The sequence below is a fragment of the Typopeltis vanoorti genome, chromosome 13 (genome assembly GCF_054136105.1).
Source record: "Typopeltis vanoorti isolate ZY-2024b chromosome 13, IOZ_Tvanoo_1.0, whole genome shotgun sequence".
NCBI classification, from domain to species: Eukaryota; Metazoa; Arthropoda; class Arachnida; order Uropygi; family Thelyphonidae; genus Typopeltis; species Typopeltis vanoorti.
Window position 1 is genome coordinate 68,981,475 of NC_143561.1, and position 18,525 is coordinate 68,999,999.

Below are 18,525 nucleotides of genomic sequence, written 5' to 3' on the forward strand. Positions count from 1 at the left end.
TGTCAACTAATATTTATAATTCACAAATCCTCAATCCATCATCATAGCAAGCATTCCACAGACAATCCACAATCTTGGTCACTTACATCGGGATCATCTCTATCACTTCCTCATTACCATGAAACCAAGGTGACCAGAGGGAAAAGATCAGAGATAAGACCTGAATAATCCAAATGTGGCTGCTTTAAGGGTTTTATATAGAAGAATGATAACTTCCTTTTCTATGCTTGTTATGCTTTCTATTATTCAATAATCTTGGATTCTGCACCTCCATAATATCCTCACTTGGGATGATACACACCCTTACAAAGTGATCACTTGCTAACTCAACCATTTGGCCTGTTTCTGCCAACTTGCTACCTCAGTATTCATTCAAGTTATTCTTCTATAGTCATTCTTCCCCTAAGCTGCCACATAGCAAACAAACAAACATTGGGATTTCCTTTGGCCTGTTCAGCTAATTTTGTCTCAATCAATTTTGCCTTCCTTACCATGCTAATCACTTTCCTTTCCTGAGCTGAGCCTAGCACTGCTCTTTGGTATCAAAATCCAGCAGTATCATCATGTGGTTATTCACTTTATTCATCTCAGCCATAACTCTCTTATAAAAAATTACTAAGGCATAACCTACACTTCAATGATACCCTATGTTGCTTTGCTTCCATAGGGGTATCATTTTTATCCACACCTTGAATTCTATATTTGACAAATTTTCCAATATCCTCTTTACCACAATTCCTGAGATAGTGATTGGTTGATAATTTGCTACTACAGTCTTGGAACCTCCTTTGTGCAATGGAACTATTTTGCCCCTTCTACTCACTTGGGATTCTACCAGAGCTGAGACTTAGTTAAATTGTCAAGCCAGAAACAATGCCAATTTCCCCCCTGCATGTTCTTGCAATACACTTGCAATATATCCCTGTTTTTCTTTTTGTTTTATCTTTAATCTTTAATTGTCTTTAACTTTACTTTTAACATTAAATTTTTGTATCTCTTTGCTATCAGACTTCAGCTGCCGACAAATTTGTATAGATTAACAGCTGTGCCAGCCAGCAACCAAATTCTGATACACTATCTAAAATACTTAAAGAAAATTGTAGGGATCAAGATATATGCAGTCATGGTCCCTATTCTCATATCACTATTGGTTTCCCCTTTAAACGCAAGGTACGAAATTTTCCAAACGGTAATTCAAATCCGCAGAAGATATGACAAACTCAATTGATTATATAAAAAGAAACACATTTATTAATGCACAAAGATAAGTATACATTTTATTTAAATTCTGAATCTTACGAGAGTCTGAGTTCCCTTTGCTTAATTAAACATATTTAAAACTTCTGCACTATGATCTCTTACTGGGCATAAATTCCTCGCTTCTGTACATATATCTATCCTCAGACTCTCACAATTAAGTTACCTGATAATATCATACATGAAACATTACATATAAACACTAGACAATTCAATAAATCTGACATGTAATTCTCTAGGACAATAGACCTTATTTCTACTTAATTCTCTCCCCCAAAATATCTGTTAACACTTAACTACTTTCTGATCATATGACATTACTTTTCTTAAATCACTTAAACAGTCCGGAGCTCCTGTTTCGGCTGTAGCCTAATATGTTTTCTTCTTAACAGTAGACACAAGTGTCCAAATTGCAGACTGTTCTTGTGGCACAACACGTAAATAGCGTGTGTTCTTAACTTCTGTTTCTTTACTCCACGGATACTTTAATCCTACATTAATATAAGAAAATCTTCGCTTACCATTCTTGCTTTGACTAGGTATTCTGATCTGTTCACTGTACCTCCTCTGATGGCGGGCTTTGTTCCTTTGTTCCTTTGTTCTACACAAACCGAACACTCATGCACAGATCTGTACGCTGGCGTGGATTTCATCAGCGGCTCTTTCTCCTAATGTGTTTGAACACATTGAAATTGCAGCTCTGACCGATGTAACATGCATAGCAAGGGGAGATTCTTGCTACACGTGGCGGCAAGCTCTACATAGCTCTCCTACGGGAAACTAGGCGCCGACAAAACTCGGAGACGAGACACAAGTGATCAGAGATCGGAGATAAGAGAAAAGAGAGCGATTCGAACTCCGCCGAATCGCACAACACGTAAATAGCGTGTGTTCTTAACTTCTGTTTCTTTACTCCACGGATACTTTAATCCTACATTAATATAAGAAAATCTTCGCTTACCATTCTTGCTTTGACTAGGTATTCTGATCTGTTCACTGTACCTCCTCTGATGGCGGGCTTTGTTCCTTTGTTCTACACAAACCGAACACTCATGCACAGATCTGTACGCTGGCGTGGATTTCATCAGCGGCTCTTTCTCCTAATGTGTTTGAACACATTGAAATTGCAGCTCTGACCGATGTAACATGCATAGCAAGGGGAGATTCTTGCTACACGTGGCGGCAAGCTCTACATAGCTCTCCTACGGGAAACTAGGCGCCGACAAAACTCGGAGACGAGACACAAGTGATCAGAGATCGGAGATAAGAGAAAAGAGAGCGATTCGAACTCCGCCGAAACTTATATACTCCGGAACAGCTCCCTCATTCGGCGGTGTCGTCACGCATACGGCGGCAGCCGATTGGACGCCGTGGCTACGAACTGTCTTTACATGCCTTAAACTTGTACTTAGCTTATACATATTTATTTGTTAATACTACATGACTTTCTGCTTTAATTCATTCACAATTGTTATCTTAATAAATGTATGAACTATTTTAACAATGTTTGGAATTTATACATCTGAATATTTACACTTTCTTGGGACATTATTCGGTACATTTCCCATCAGGAGGCATAAGCATGTCCTTATCCCTTCCTTCTGAGGTAACGTAACGTTGGGTGGGAAAAAGGGATGACTCATCACTTTTTCCGACACAACACACGAGTTGATATCTCATGACCATATTTGCATTGAGATTCTACAATATCCTAAATACTTCCAATTCATCAACCTTTATTCCCACATCAGTTCATGTCACATATGTTGCAGCAATATCTTCTGGATGACAGATGCTTGCAAAGCAGTCACTAAGTAACTTAACTATTTTGTCTTCTTCTGTCACTTCACTACTACCAGCATTCATTAAACTCATAAAAGTTATTCTTCCATGGTCATTTTTCATTTTACTTGACATGTAGTGAAAGAATTCCTTGCCTGTTCAGCTAATTTATTCTAATAATATGATTTTGCCTTCCTTACTGTGTTGTTCATCTTTTTGCTTGATCGTTGTACTGCTTTTTTTTCGATGCTCTTCCTTGATAATACTATGCATCCATATAACTCCTAAGTGATTTCTCCTCCTGAGGTATTATTATTATTATTATTATTATTATTATTATTACATGGTATCTCCATGGAAGAGCCTCTGTAGCTCAGTCGGTATAGATGAAGCCCTTTGGTTAGAAAGATGTGAGGAACCAATATCCTTTAATATCCTTTATCTGGTCTCTTTATCCACCCAGAAACTCAGGTTTTTCGTTCCTCAGAACAGGCAAACCGGACAGTGGCAAAATAACACATACACACGTTAAGTATGTGTCATAAAACACATACTTAACCCCTCATTAGGAGGGTTCAGCTAGTCCTGAGGGACAGCGAAGGAATGGGGGGAACCCCATACGAAGATAAATAAAATCGCCATGGAGTCCAAAGACTCATCGTGGGAGACCCACACTAACATTTATACATAAAACCTATCATAATTCTCCTTAAACTCAATCACTGTCATGGCACTCACAAATAATTCTGGCAATCCATTCGACTTGTTTACCACTCTCCATACACAAAACCTAGTCGGCACACCCCTACTAACCACATTTTTACACAATTTCCAAGGATGATGCCTAGTTCTCAGACTGTTTGTCATATATTGAAAAGTTTCCTTTGTGTCAATTGTATAAAATTGCTTTAATATCCTAAAAGTTGCTATCATGTCCCCTCTTTTCTGTCTATCAACTAAACTTTGTAACCCACACACCTCCAACTTATTCTCATAAGGAGCATTCCACAGACCTTATCATCAGCTAAACCACGCGTCTCTGAATCTTCTCCACCACCTCTTGATCCCTAAGAAATCCAGGTGACCAAATCTGTGCATAGTAGTCAAGATGTGGCTGAATCACAGCCTTATAAAGAGGAAAAATAACTTCCTTATTACTACTTGTTAGCATGTTTTGCAACATCCAAGTAATCCTTTGAGCTATCTTACCAACATTTGCAATATGCTCTCCAAACCTCAACTCTCTGTCTACCATTATCCCTAAGTCCCTAGCATCATCCATTTTCTTCAATTCTGTACCATCAATGTGATACAAACTTTTCAATCTGAAGTACATAACCTTACATTCTACAACATTAAATTGACAATAATTATCCTTTGCCCACAATGCTAATTTATTTAAATCATCTTGCAGGATATCCATATCACTTTCATCAACTACTGGTACTGCCCCAGTTTTGCATCATCAGCAAACAGCTGAATATATCCAGTTAAATCTTTCTTTATATCACTGATATACAAATTAAAGAGAGTGGACCTAGTGCAGAACCCTGAGATACTCCACAGTCACCCTCATCCATACTACTAGCTTCACATCCATTCCAATTTGGTCTAACTTTTGTAATAGTTCTCCAATGTGGAATTCTGTCAAATGCCTTTGCAAAGTCCAGTAGTATCATGGTGTAGCCATTTATTTACTTTATCTAATTCCACTGTGACTTTATTATAAAATGTGAATAAATTACTTCTATAAAGCTTTATAAAGCTTTGCTGCTGCCCAATACAGTGTCTTATTCCTATCCACTCACTGTTGGATTTTACCTTTAACCAAGTTTTCCAATACTTTAATAACCACTCCTGATATATTCATTGTTCTGTAGTTTGCTACTTCTGTCTTGGAGCCACCTTTATGTAAGAGACTATCTTACCCTCTTTCCACTCCCTTGGAATCTTGCCAGTACCAAGAATAGATCAAACAACTTCATCAGAGGTAATGACAATTCTCTTGCATATTCAAATCCGCTGACCAATCCAGCCCCACTGCTGTATTCACACTAATATTTTTCAATATGCTGAACACCTCCTGTGCATCTACCTCAATTCTGACATGCATCTCTGTCATTGTGTCTGCATTCACAACACACTCAGGCAATGCATTCCACTCACCATCCTCTCTCCATGCAAAGAACCTACTCCTCACACCCTCCTTATACAGTTTCCAGTGATGGCCTCTTGTTCTACCCCCCCCTCCCATTCTATGAAAAATCTCTTCCATATCAACCCGATAACAACCCCTGACTAGCATGTCTCAATCATACCCCCCCCATTTCCTCCTATTCACAAGGCTCTGTAACTTCCAGTCTCTCAATCTGTGTCATACTCCACATTCCAAAGACCACTGACCACTTTTGTAAATCTTCTCCAGACCCTTTCCAGCATATCCTCATCACCATGAAAACCAGCCGACCAAATCTGTGCGCAATAATCCATATGAGGCCTGATCAAGGCCTTATACAATGGCATCATAACCTCTCTATTTCTGCATGTCAGAGTCCTCTGCATCATTGCCATTATGATTCCACCCTGATCAGGATGAAACACCCTTATAAATTGATCTGTATAAATACCTCAACAATGTCTTCTATAGCAGTTACCATTCTACCACTTTCATCCATTAACATCATCTTACCATGATCATTCTTCCTTCTACTTGCCACATATCTAAAAAACTTTGTAGAGTTTTTCTTTGCATGACTTGCCAATTTCTGCTCATACTCTACTTTTGTTTTTCTTACTAACTCAGTCACTCTCCTGACTTGTTCTTTATACTCTTCATGTAAGTGATTATTACCATTATTCATTTTGTACTTCCTCCAAAGTACTTTCTTTTCCAGATTTCATGCTTAAGCTCCACATTCATCCATTTTACATCTACCTTATTCAGCCTTTTGGCCTTCAGAAGACATTCACACATCTATGGTGTTATGTATTTCCTTGTCATTTCCAATGCAGCATTTATTTCCTTACTGCTCAACTCCTCATACCATATTATAGCTCCAAGCTCTCTTCTAAGTTTGTCATAATCACCAGCCTTATAATTCCGCATATATCCTTTCCTCACAAAAGTCTGCATATGACTATCTACTATCTACTCTGTAGATAGTCATATACATACTCTGATGAAATGATCATATCTAGAACTCTCGACCCTCGCGTGCCCTCCTTTACGTGCTGCCTAAGATAGTTATTTCTCAAGAACTCAAGAAATTCATTTTCCTTATTCTCAAATGCTACCTCTTCATTCCAATCTATACCACCATAATTATAATCACCCATAATAATTCCCCTTCCTTTGTCCACTAATCTAAGTTGTTTATCCATTTCTTCTTCACCACCCTCCACATTCCCAGGGTTATAGCAACATTATGTTGCTATAACCCTGGAACTCAATCACGTTACACCACACTGCCTCATAACCATTGCCAGTATTTCTCCATTTCATGTCCACCTTATGTGGACTTAATTCCATTGTTATCATCAGCAGCACTACCTATTCCTTCTTGCCCTTTCTATCCTCATAAAAATACCGTATCTTTCCATTTCTATTCCCGTTACAATGTCATCTTCATTCAACCGTGTTTCATTAATTCCAATGATTTTGTGGCCAAATAAACTCAATCACTAAAACCATTTCACCTTTCTGATACTTCTGGAATTTGTAAACAGAAGCAGTTCATTTTTAGGTCTATAACCAGTCCTATCCAAGACACCTGTTGGTTGTGATTTCCTCACTACACCTGCCAAATCACCTTTATCACCCCTTACCACATATACCTGCTCAGTCTCCACTTGTCCACCCACATTGCAATATACTCCATCTTCATACACACATTCACTGCCACTTTCAACATCCACTCTCCCTATATCATGTCTCCCTGTTCACCCAAGCTCCACCCCCCCCCCCTGTTTCCTGATCCTCTTGCATTATTGTTCTCTCTTCATCTCTGACACTACTACTGTTTCCACTGCCAAGCACTTCTGTCTATTTAATACCACTCCCGATTTTTCCCTTCATCTCTTTCTCCTGATCTCTTGCACGCATCAGATACTGTATTTCCATCCAGCAACACTCACTCCAAAGCCATTTAAATGCAACCCATCATGCCTGTATAATTTCATTCTTCCCTCAAACACATATCAGCAATTGCAAAATCTCCACCTTGGATGATACACCTTTGCAAAATGATCACTCAGCAACTCAACAATTTCTATTGCCTCTGTCACCTCCCTACATCAGTAGTGAATAAAGTCATTCTATCAATCATTTTTTCTCTTACACTTTATATAACAAAAACAAAACTATTTTAGATTAACTTTGGCTACTTAGCTCATTTTCTCTCATAATCTGATTTGGCCTTTCTTACCATACTAGTCACTCTTCTTGCATGCATTTAGTGCATGAGTATGCTTATCACCTTTATATTCCTTTCAGTTCTTGCTTTATATCTCTCCTCATCTCCACTTAATCCCCACTTGGTTTATCCTGCTGAACTTGGATACGAAGTCTGATACTACTTTTCTTAAACAATCTCTGACCACTCCTCGATTATGGATATATGTTCTGATGCTATTACCAGATCCAGCACTCTCAAACCCCTGCCCCCCCCCCCTCTATAACATGTTGTTTCAGGTAATTATCCCTTAGCAACTGTATAAATCCCACTTCCATTTTGCTATGCTCCCTTTCCTCCCTCTAATTTATGTCCCCATAGCTGAAGTCTTCCATAATAATTAGCACTCATTGTGCTAATCTGTCAATACATGATATCTACATCTTCCTGTAAACCCCCTGGTCTACAGCAGTGACCAACAATATATTTTGTCCTATAAGCCTCTATCTCATACTAGGCAGCCTTGAATGAACAATCTCCTCCAGACCTAAATCCTCTTCATTTCTAATCAATCCATTTGAATCAGAAGACTGTGAAATCTCATTCAGCATTGCATAATAATTTCTGTACACATGCTCATTTTATCACATTATTTTATGCCAGACAGACTTTCTTCAAACATCTAACTCCAAAAACCATTCAAATGGAATGTATTGCCTGATAGAGTGGTGAGAGAAAGAACAGTCAATGAGTGGTATGATAGACTTTGTGTTTATTAGGAAGGACCTCCCACGATGAGTCTTTTGACTCCATGGAGGCTTGAATAATAATAATAATTACCAGCTTTATAGTTCAACATAGGACCCACAATTATCTTTGTGTAATGGCATCACCAACCCACTTGAATCTGAAGATGTAGATACACAGTGTGCCCTGTGTAATCGCATTCAGAATTGCACAATCATTTCTGTACATACACACTCATTTATCTCAGGCGTGGCCAGACACATGGTTGATTGCATCTCCTCCCAATATTTTCAGTTTCCTTAGTTTTCCTCTTCAGTGCTGGATTAAAATTGGAGGCCCCTAGGCAGTCGAAATCTTGAGCCTCCCCCCCCCTTGCAAATTATCTCCTAATACGTTTTGAATTTTACCAACCAGCAATTTTAATAAACCAATTTTATTACACAAAACAAACATTAACAATTATTAATGTTATAACAAATAAGCATATTATGTTATTAAACAATAATTATTAAATATTATTAAACAATATTACACAATATTATTAAACAAGAAGAAAGGAATTACGTTTTGTTTGATCAGTGTTTGTACACATGCCCAATGCATTGAACTGTCCTTGAGCATTTTCATTCGCTGCAAGGCATTCTTCCAATTTATTTCTAAAAATTCATCTGAAAATTGAGTTCGGCCTTTATGTGTTTCACTAAATAAGATGCATGGGAAACCGTACACATTTCCTGTGGACGGAAAGTACATGATCCATTCTCTCTTGATTTCTTCATCACATGTTTTCGAAAGATCATAGAAACCAAAAAATTTCTTTTACGATCTTCATACTGCTGCTTGAAGCCGAAAAATCACCATCAAAGTTGACATTCCACAGGGTCTCTATTACACCAAAAATTCAGCACTTTATCGGTAATGTTTCGCCATAACCCAATGTCATTTTGATATTCTGGTCCTTGGTTATCTCTAGTTTGATGATGTAACTGAACTTCCGGCTCAGTTTCAGCTGCACCCAGTAATTGAACCATATCCTCATCAATCTGTTCGGGGGAGGGGGGTTATGGTCTACTGCCATCACTTCGTTGGCAGAAGTACTTGAAGAGGCATCGGATTGATCCTCTGTTGACTCACGAGTAAAGCCAAGTTGGAAAAGACTGTGTCTTTGTTATTATTTATTCATCGAGCTTCTTCGCTTTCTCTTGGGTGTTTTTTTCGTTTTTCTGCATCGATTTGGTACCTCTTCTTTTCGGGCGCTGACATTCTGCGTCTACAAAAGAGCGACGACAAACAATATTTACGCTTTGTATTTGTTCAAGAAAATGAAAGAATTCTTAAGTCTCAGCCAAAAATGAGTAAAAGTGCCTGAACAAGATAGATTTGAGAGGGCTTGCGCTATTCTCCGATATGGGACAAACGCCATAATGGCCATCATAATAAATATATATGTTTTGGGTAAATATTGGAATGTAATTGCAACTAATTTAAATACTACTAGTCATTTATGCAAATCGATGTTATAATATTGCCAGTAGTGGCGGATTACCCATTAAGACAATGAGGCACGTGCCTAGGGGCCTCAAATTTTTTTGGGGGGAGCCAAGTCAAGACATTTTCCTATAATGTTTTAAAACATATTAATGTTTTCAGTAAACATCATTAAAATTTTTAATTATTTTAAGCGAAATTTTTTCAAAACAATTATTACGTTTTAATACGTATTTTGAACAGCGCGCACTATCTACGCTTTAATAATGTCGAAATACCAATGTCGGTGCTAGTTGACAGGCTTCGTATTTTGTATTTTGAACAGCGCGCGCGCTATCTACGCTTTAAATTAAACTGCATTATTAACGTCGGCGCACGGCGCTGTTGACAGCATCGAGGGCACGAAAACTTATTGCATTGCCGAGATAGGAAGATTCGCCTGGTTGCTCCTTAACTTCATTTGTTATTGAATCGTGTAAGAGTGAGGTGTTTGTTTCAAAAATAAGCATGACTTTTTGTGTTTTCATTATTTGAGTGTAGTGCAAGTAAAAACAAACTGATAAAAAAAAATAAATAAAAAGTTTTATTATTTATCATCTTTTAACCCTTTAACAGGCAGAAAAATCCAGAAGTTCAAAAAATTCAAAAGTACAAAATTTCATTTATTTGCCACCCAACTTTTATTTTTTATTATTATTATTTTTTGTGGGCCCCAAATATAATTTGCGTAGGGGGCCCCAACTATCCTTAATTCGCCACTGATTGCCAGCCAAGTATATAACTTACAACAGAATATAATATATACGAAAATTAAAGGGGAATCTTGAGTCAAACAACATTTGCAGGCGAAACAAGACCGTCGATAGTCGTCAGTTGATGCTCCACTATGCACGCAATTGATACTTAATATGATGGGTGGGCAGATGCACACCCAGAGGGGGGGGGACTGTCCCCCCAAATAAAAATAAAAAAAAACACTAAAAAATTTTCCAAAAGTCTTTTTCTAATTAAAATTCTTTTTTTTTTTTTTTAAATTTATGTTGTGTCGTTAGCGATCATTGCAGACGCTCAGTTTTAGGTCGTATGCGATGCGTAATGTGCTGTATTCTCAAATCGTCTACTCAACTCGCCCCCCCCCGCAAAAAAAAAAAAAATCCTGAGTGCGCTACTGAGCAGATGATTGAATAGTCGATGCTTTTGTGCCTTGCTTTGGGCGTAGCTATACTATGTTTTTACCCTTACGGTAGAAATTAGACGGTGAAGTTAATCGAATTTCATTATAACTCAGAATCAAAAGCTTTCTATCTTTTGGAAACAATTTAAGAAAGCTTGATTGTAATTTTCTTTCAAGATCAAATCAATGACTGAGCCATGCGCAGGTGTCCTGCTGGTTTTCAACATTCAAAGAGGGGAGGAAATCCCTGGAGGATGAACCAGACTGTGGACTGTTTTTTTTTTTTTTTTTTTTAATATGCTGCTGGAATTATCCACTGCGAATTTGTTCCTGAGGGCACCAAAGTCAGTATTATTTAGGAGTAAGTAATGCAATGTCTGTATAACCGCAGGTGACATGTCAGAAAAAAACTGTTCCATAACAACAACAGCTGGTTTCTGTTGCATAACAATGTGCCGTGCACTGTGTGTCCTGGGAAGCAGTTTCTGGCTTTGAAGTCGATCTGTGTGAACGTACATCCCCCCCCCCCCATTCGTCAGATTTGGCTCCTGCAGACTTTTTCCTTCTCCCAAAGATGAAGTCTGCCTTGAAAGGTGAGCGCTTCAGCTACATTGAGGACATTCAACATTGTGTAACCCAGACACTGCAGGAGGGTTCCATTCAGGACTTCCACCATACCTTCGAACGCCTGTACGACAGATGTAAACATTGTGTGGAAATGGAGCGAGATTATTTTGAATCTGTGTAACTGACAATTCCAAATATAGTTCTTTGTTTTGATATAATAATTATGGTCTCATTACTTAATGGGCACACATGACATAGAAGGGATATATACAGTGTGCCCATTAAGTTACTTAATGGACACACTGTATATCCCTTCTATAGCATGTTGAAGTTTTCCAGAAACTTCAACATGATATAGAAGTGTGGACCTGGAATGAAATTAAGTGATTTAGTAACTAAATTTAAATATTTACATGCTAACATTTCACCAGCTTAATCTAACATTATCAAAGACACATACTCAGTAAAGAATAGGAATGAAATGACATCAAGGACAAGGGAAACAGTGGTGATCTCCATGGCAATCTTCTGTGACTATTACTGCTGCCTGGAGGATAGTGCAATGTGTCCTATCTTATATGAAATGGCTACAAAAGCAAACCTTACCAAACTTCTTAAAAAGAAGATTTTTCATAGAGTGGAGGGACACAAGGATAGAACAAGAGGCTATCCTGGAAGCTGTATAAGGAGGGTTTTAAAAAGGGAGTGACAAGCAGGTTCTTTGAATGGAGTGTGTGTGCAAAAAAACTGCTAATAGGTTTAAGTTTGATCAACATTTTTTGCATGTGTGTGTGTGTGTGTGTGTGTGTAGACCTCCTCCAATGAGTGCTTTGCTTCCATGGAGAGCTGATATTAATAATAATAATAAGAGAAACGACCATTATGCAGCGATCAAAGGCATAATGAATACACAAATGCACATAAACGAAGTAGATTCTGACCCTCCCTTTGTTCAGTTACCTCTGGGTTATGCATTTTCTGGCATTTTTAAAAAATTCTGAATCAACCTTCTCCAAATGTGAGTGCCTTTTATAGCACCCATACTTTACTATTATTCATCCAAAAATTTTGACACCACAGAAGTTTATCCAACCATTAGTTTATGCAGTTTTTTGGCTAATAACCTCAAAAAGCTGTTGAATTTATCCCCACCAAATCTGTAATGATGTAATGCTAAAAGAAATTTATATTATTATTATTATTATTATTATTAAATTATATATTATTTGGAATAAAATTCTACATTTGGACAGCATGCCATCCAAACTTTTTTTACTGATTATGTCTTTGATACACTTTGATGTCTAAATATCACATTACTATATAGCAATCCCTCGATTAGTGCGCCTAATGCGTTCTTTAGGCGCATTAAATTGAAAACGCACTATTCGAATATAATAACTTATGGGAAAAAGTATAATCCGTTGCAGATTTAATCTTGGAGGGGGCCGAGCGCTCAGGATTTAACCTTTGGTGGGGGGGGAGTTGAGTAGACGTTTTGCGAATACACACTACACATCGCATACGACCTATAACTGAGCATCTGCAGTGATCGCTAATTCATAAGTAGCACACAACATAAATAAAAAAAAATGAATTTTAATTAGGAAAAGATTTTTGGAAATTTTTCTAGTGTTTTTTCCTTTTCTTTGGGGTTGCCCGGGCCCCTTGCCCCCCCTCCCTCTGGGTGCGCCACTGATTCGTTCCTCAAATTTCTTTTTTGACCCTGAATTTTTTTTTTATAAAAGAATTAGGGTATACTCAGAGCCTAGTTAAAGAAAAGCCACGAAGCTGAAAGAGAATAAAACATATTCAGAATAAAAATTTATTATTCTACTTCTTAACAAAGAATTGAGCTAGCGTAGTTTGGCCGGCATTCTGTTTCTTTTTTTATTTTTTATTTTTTTATTTCCAATACAACTGATATGGCCTTATTGCCTCTTCTACTACTTCTACAAATTTTACTGCTTCTCTTGTCATCAGGGTCAGCCTCTAAGCATTGCTGCTTAAAAACTTTGATTGTATGAAAAATATTTTCAAATTGTTTCTGTGAAATCTCTCTGTGCTTGCCAGTAATTAAATTTTCTTCATATTCTTCTGGATCTTCCCACTGTGCATCCAAATTTAGCAAGTTGGAATCACTCAATTTCTCAGAATGAGATTTAATTAACTTACATTTATTTGAAAGCCTCTAAAATCATTTGCATAATGCGGAAAAACGTGCTTCCAAACGGCTTGCAAGCAGCAATTTCATTCGACTTTGCGACTGTATAACGAGGCTGAGATTTCTCTGATTTCGCCAGAAAAGTCTTGAAAGGCATTCACTTCGAAAGAAAAAAAAAAAAAAAAGGCCCGTTTCATCTACATTAAACATTTGTTGGTCACAATAGCCCCCTTCTTCCACAATTTTCTTCAGAATCTCTGGATAATTTGCAGCCGCCTCCTTATCTGCAGCTTCGCCTGTGATTAGAACATTATGCAGGATATTTCTCTTTTTAAAACGCTCAAATCACCCAGCACTAGCGTGGAATTCTTCTTTTCCATCATTGATAGCCCTTTCTTTAAAGGTTCCAAAGAGACTTAATGCTTTTGATTTAATAAGGTCGGTGCTTAGCGGGATAAATTTTTTACAATTTTCGATCCACATAGAAAGAAGTCTCTCTAATTCAATCATTATAATACTTTGATTTTGAGTGCATGCATGATAAACTTGAAGCAGCCTTACCTTTCTATTTGCATTCAGCAGCCTAGCTTAAAATTGCTCTTATAGTTGATTCACCCATTTTTGTGTTCTTGTCCTATCTTTGCTCTGGACTCGCCTTGTTCATTTTTCTTTATTATTTCAAGTTTTTCTTCCAATGAAATTACTTTTCGAATCATTTTCACACTTCCACTTTTTTGCTCACTAATTCTTTTACTCATAATGAAAGGTTGGGAAATACTTTAACATAAAAAAGTAAAGAAAACAATTACAAAAAAGAGGCATGTGATATGATCATCAAACTGCTATGTAATTAGCAGACGACATAAATTTAGAACATAGTGTAGTAGTATGCCATTAAAATAACTTTGTAAAATGTTGTAAATCGGTAACTAATTTATTTCATCCTGGTGAGTGATTTTTTTAAAATAGTTATCCATAAAAAATGTTTAGATAGAAAAATTTTTTAAATCTGTAACATTTATTTGTAAGATATATGTAAGATTAATCTAATTTTAGAGATGCACTAATCGATTCTGGGTATAGAAAAAAATGACGCACTAATCGAGGGATTGCTGTAATTTGAAATCATACCAGAAATCAACACTTGAATTCTGTTCATATTAATTTCTTTTCTCGAATTTTTAGAATTTATTTAAAATGTTTCGCAGTACTGCGTTTCTAATAAAAATTCGGAGATGGCAAAGTTTTTTTTTTTTTTTTTTAGGTTTTCTTCCAGCAAAACAGGCAAACTATACAACGAACTCGAGCAATTCAACTGTAGTGATGTGTCCCGGGATACCATGAAGATGCCATATAATATTAATAATAAAATTAATAACATATTCGACATTGTGATATATCATCGTTCTCGAAATCCGTCTTCGCAAATGTCCTATTTTTCTGAACTCTACTTCCTTAATCTGATTAAATTCCTAACTATGTGTATTACTGATTCTCAAATATATTTGAGAATTTGATTTCATTTGATAATACTAGCCATCACTTACCGTATCACTGACCAAACACCGTTAGATGACGATTTCTTATCCATTACAGACCATATGGAGGAGGGAAAAATTTTATTTTCACCAAGCAATACTTTTTACTCTTTACATCAGAATAAATAATTTGACTTTCTAAGTTGCACCAGCAGGTCTTCAACTGTTGGTCACGATCCACGTATAAAAAGGCGCACGTTTCTTCCATTGCGATTGCTTTGCGAAGGCAGCAATGCATTTCCGTTATTTTCATTATAAATAACGCTTTGTATTCTGATTATATTCTTCTCTACAATATATATTACTCTCAAGCTTATTATCTCTAAATATGAAATACACCAGCAGCATAATGATTGCTTGAAACACTGGCATTAATTTAGAATCCTATCACAGTACATCAAAACGAATAAGGGCTCGTTTATAAATTACATAACAATATTTTTTTCAAGTTTTCCTGAATCGCACAGTTATGTAATTAGCAGCAGAAGTAGTTTTCGGTTGAAATGGAGTGCTTTTAGATATTAGGAATAAAATTGAAAAAGGTGTATATTTTTTGTCACATTTTTATTTTAATATAATTCAACATTTCACTAATAATTTCAAAATTATATTTTTTGTTTCAACAAATGTTGTTTTATTTTGTTTCTAATGAAAATTATTTTTCTTTCATTTTTAAGCTGAAAATTATTATTCATGAATATTATTTTGTTCTAACAGCATAAGAACAATCGCCCGTCACACTTTCTGGATCTGCCATTATTTCATATATACATGGAAATAAGATTCCTATTTTCCAAGAGCATTACATAATTTATAAATGAGCCTTAAACTACCTTAGCAAATTAATAAGATATCATATATATATATAAAATGATATGTCTAAGCAAGATTTAAGAAACTCTGGTCCATTATATACTATAGCATAGAGTAATACAGACTCAATTTCCCATTTTAGAGATACATACCCAGTGCAGGCTATAGGGGTATTAGCGTGCCGATTCAATTTTAAGGTGAGCTTCCCTTACTTTTTTTTTAAAAGTGTACTTAAAATTTAAAAAATCAAAACGCATATTTTTATGTAAAATGTGTACTTCGAATAATACATATATTAACAACACAGCAAAAATCCCAAAATATACAGAAATGTACATGGACTAGAATTAGAATTACAGATAAATTAGTTGGCTATGAGTTATTATAACTAGAGATGTATAAACTAGAAAAACTGCACAATGATAAGAATCATTTAATTTTTAATGAAAAAATTAAATGATTTAAAAATTTACTTTTCTTGATTTAATGGAAGCAAATTCATCCAAAATTTCACCTGTTTCTAGTTTCTGGCAGATATCATCTTCTGTTGCGATCACTGACAGTCCAACTAGTCTTTCCTGTGAAACATTAAAACTGGAAGTGTAAAAAAATATTCGAAGACAAATTGTTAAATTAATAACGACACTTTCTAAAATCATTTGCGTACATACGAGTATATTGGAATATTTTCAGTGGGTTTAAGCTGTCACTATCATGTATGATGTCCTTTAGAATTTTTATTTCATTATACAATTCGGTGGCACAAATATCCTTTTCTTCACCATCAGTCAGCGTATCCTGTAAATCATCAGGGTGTTTTCTTAAAGTGTCCCATATTAGAAATTTCCTTGAACCTGAATAAACCTGTAATATGTTAAAGTTTTGGCTGAAAGTATTTCAAGAGATGAAACCTTTCAGCCAAAGAATTAGTAATAATGTCCACAATTAAAGAAAAGAAAGGGAAAAAAAATGCAACTGTAAAGTTATATTGCGGATTAACTGGCGCTTCGTCCGAACATTCCTAACAGAACAATCTTTTCTTACGTCTGCGTAATGGCTTTGAACTCAGGAGAAATTTCTAAATCTAATGCTAACACTTATGCCGATTAAAGTAATAAAATAATTTTTTTTTAAAAAAAGCTAATGCCTTTTATTCTCTTACAGTGAGTGGCGAAGCTGTTTTAGCCCTATCTAACATAGTTTGCCAAAGGCTATCGCCTGTTTAAACGGCCCGCAGTGAAGAAACGGCTCAACAAGTGTCGCCATCTCGTGGTCAGTAACACAGTAAGTTTTAATGTGTGAAATAGTGTGGGTACTACGGTCGATTTTCTAGAGTTTCCAAAAGAAAAATCTCGCTTTCCCGTGCCAGAGATCGACTAACTCTGGAGCCGGTCAAAAAAAAGGCTTAGAAAAAGTTTCTTTAGTCAGCGGATGAAATCGAACTGATGACGTTCTTTCTACGGGTGGTTTAGCCTTGAGGAGTGCAAACACCACTTCCACTGAGTGTAGTTAATTAAACCAATAACAAATAAATACATAGTAGTAAAAATAAATGCATCATAAATAGATACATCATATATTTACATGCTTAAACCTCCTCAAGGGTATTACTATTTGTTACAAGTAATTCATTTTGTGAATTTACTTTTCTTAGTCATTAACAGTGAAGAGTTATATGACACTAATTACATTATTAGTTACATTCAGGTTTTAACTCTTAATACCTTTGTTTTACTGTTATTAACTATTTAATTGTTAGCTCTTTTAACACTGCTATTTGATTACACATTTTGATTTCTTAAAGTTCACCTAGCATTCCAGAAATTGTCTTATTAACTGATGCTCTCTCTCTCTCTCTTCTGATAGTCAAACAGAAAAGTTCTTTCTGTTTGGCTATCTGAAAGGTAGCTTTCGTTAATTTGATGCAAGTGAATTCCTAAGGACTCCCATTCCTCTTTTTCAAAAGGATAGAGTTCCTCACGACACCTTGGAGGTATCTATGGCACTTTGGATATTTTCACCGCCTTCTCTGTCATACATAATGGTCACACCTGTATGTCCAAATAGTAAACATAGTTATAATAATTATAATTGTTTGAACTCTGCTTAACTTTTCTCGTTGAGCCAAAATATTATATTTTCATTTATTATTTGATTCTGTGGCACCATTGTTTTACAAGATTCAAGGTTTCCTCTGCTTTTTTACAATAAATCATCATGTGGTAAAGTGTTTCTGGCTGTTTCAGAACTGACAGGCCATTCAATGGTATTTCTTTTGCCACAACCCACTTGGTTGGCAAACATGCATGATGAACTTTAAAGAAAAATGTTTTATCGAAAGGACCTATTGGAAGACAAAATACATTTAAGACTGAGCTTAGTTCGATCTCTCCTCTTTTTCGTTCTCGATGCTGGGGTATTGGAAAAATGGTTCTAGATAGCTTTGCATATATTACTCTTGATTTGGCATGTAGTAGCTTTTCAATGCTGTAATTTTAAACGGGTATCCTTCAGCCATTTCAGTGAACATTCTTGGTGGTCTTTTTTTGATCGAAGGAAGAAAGCTGATGACTTCCTGACAGTGTCAGGAAGGCACGTTTGTAG

The 18,525-nt window shown here is 36.2% G+C and overlaps 1 protein-coding gene across 1 annotated transcript in view; it reads right to left on the reverse strand.

Annotated features, from left to right (window-relative positions):
* Positions 1-15,208, reverse strand: part of LOC150100260 (uncharacterized) — a 115,392-nt gene extending 100,184 nt beyond the window's left edge. The window contains exon 1 of the mRNA XM_090403227.1: positions 15,118-15,208. Coding sequence (XP_090259353.1) covers positions 15,118-15,161 — 44 coding nt within the window. The 5' untranslated portion in view covers positions 15,162-15,208. The remainder of the gene's footprint in view (positions 1-15,117) is intronic.
* Positions 15,209-18,525: the final 3,317 nt, after the last annotated feature.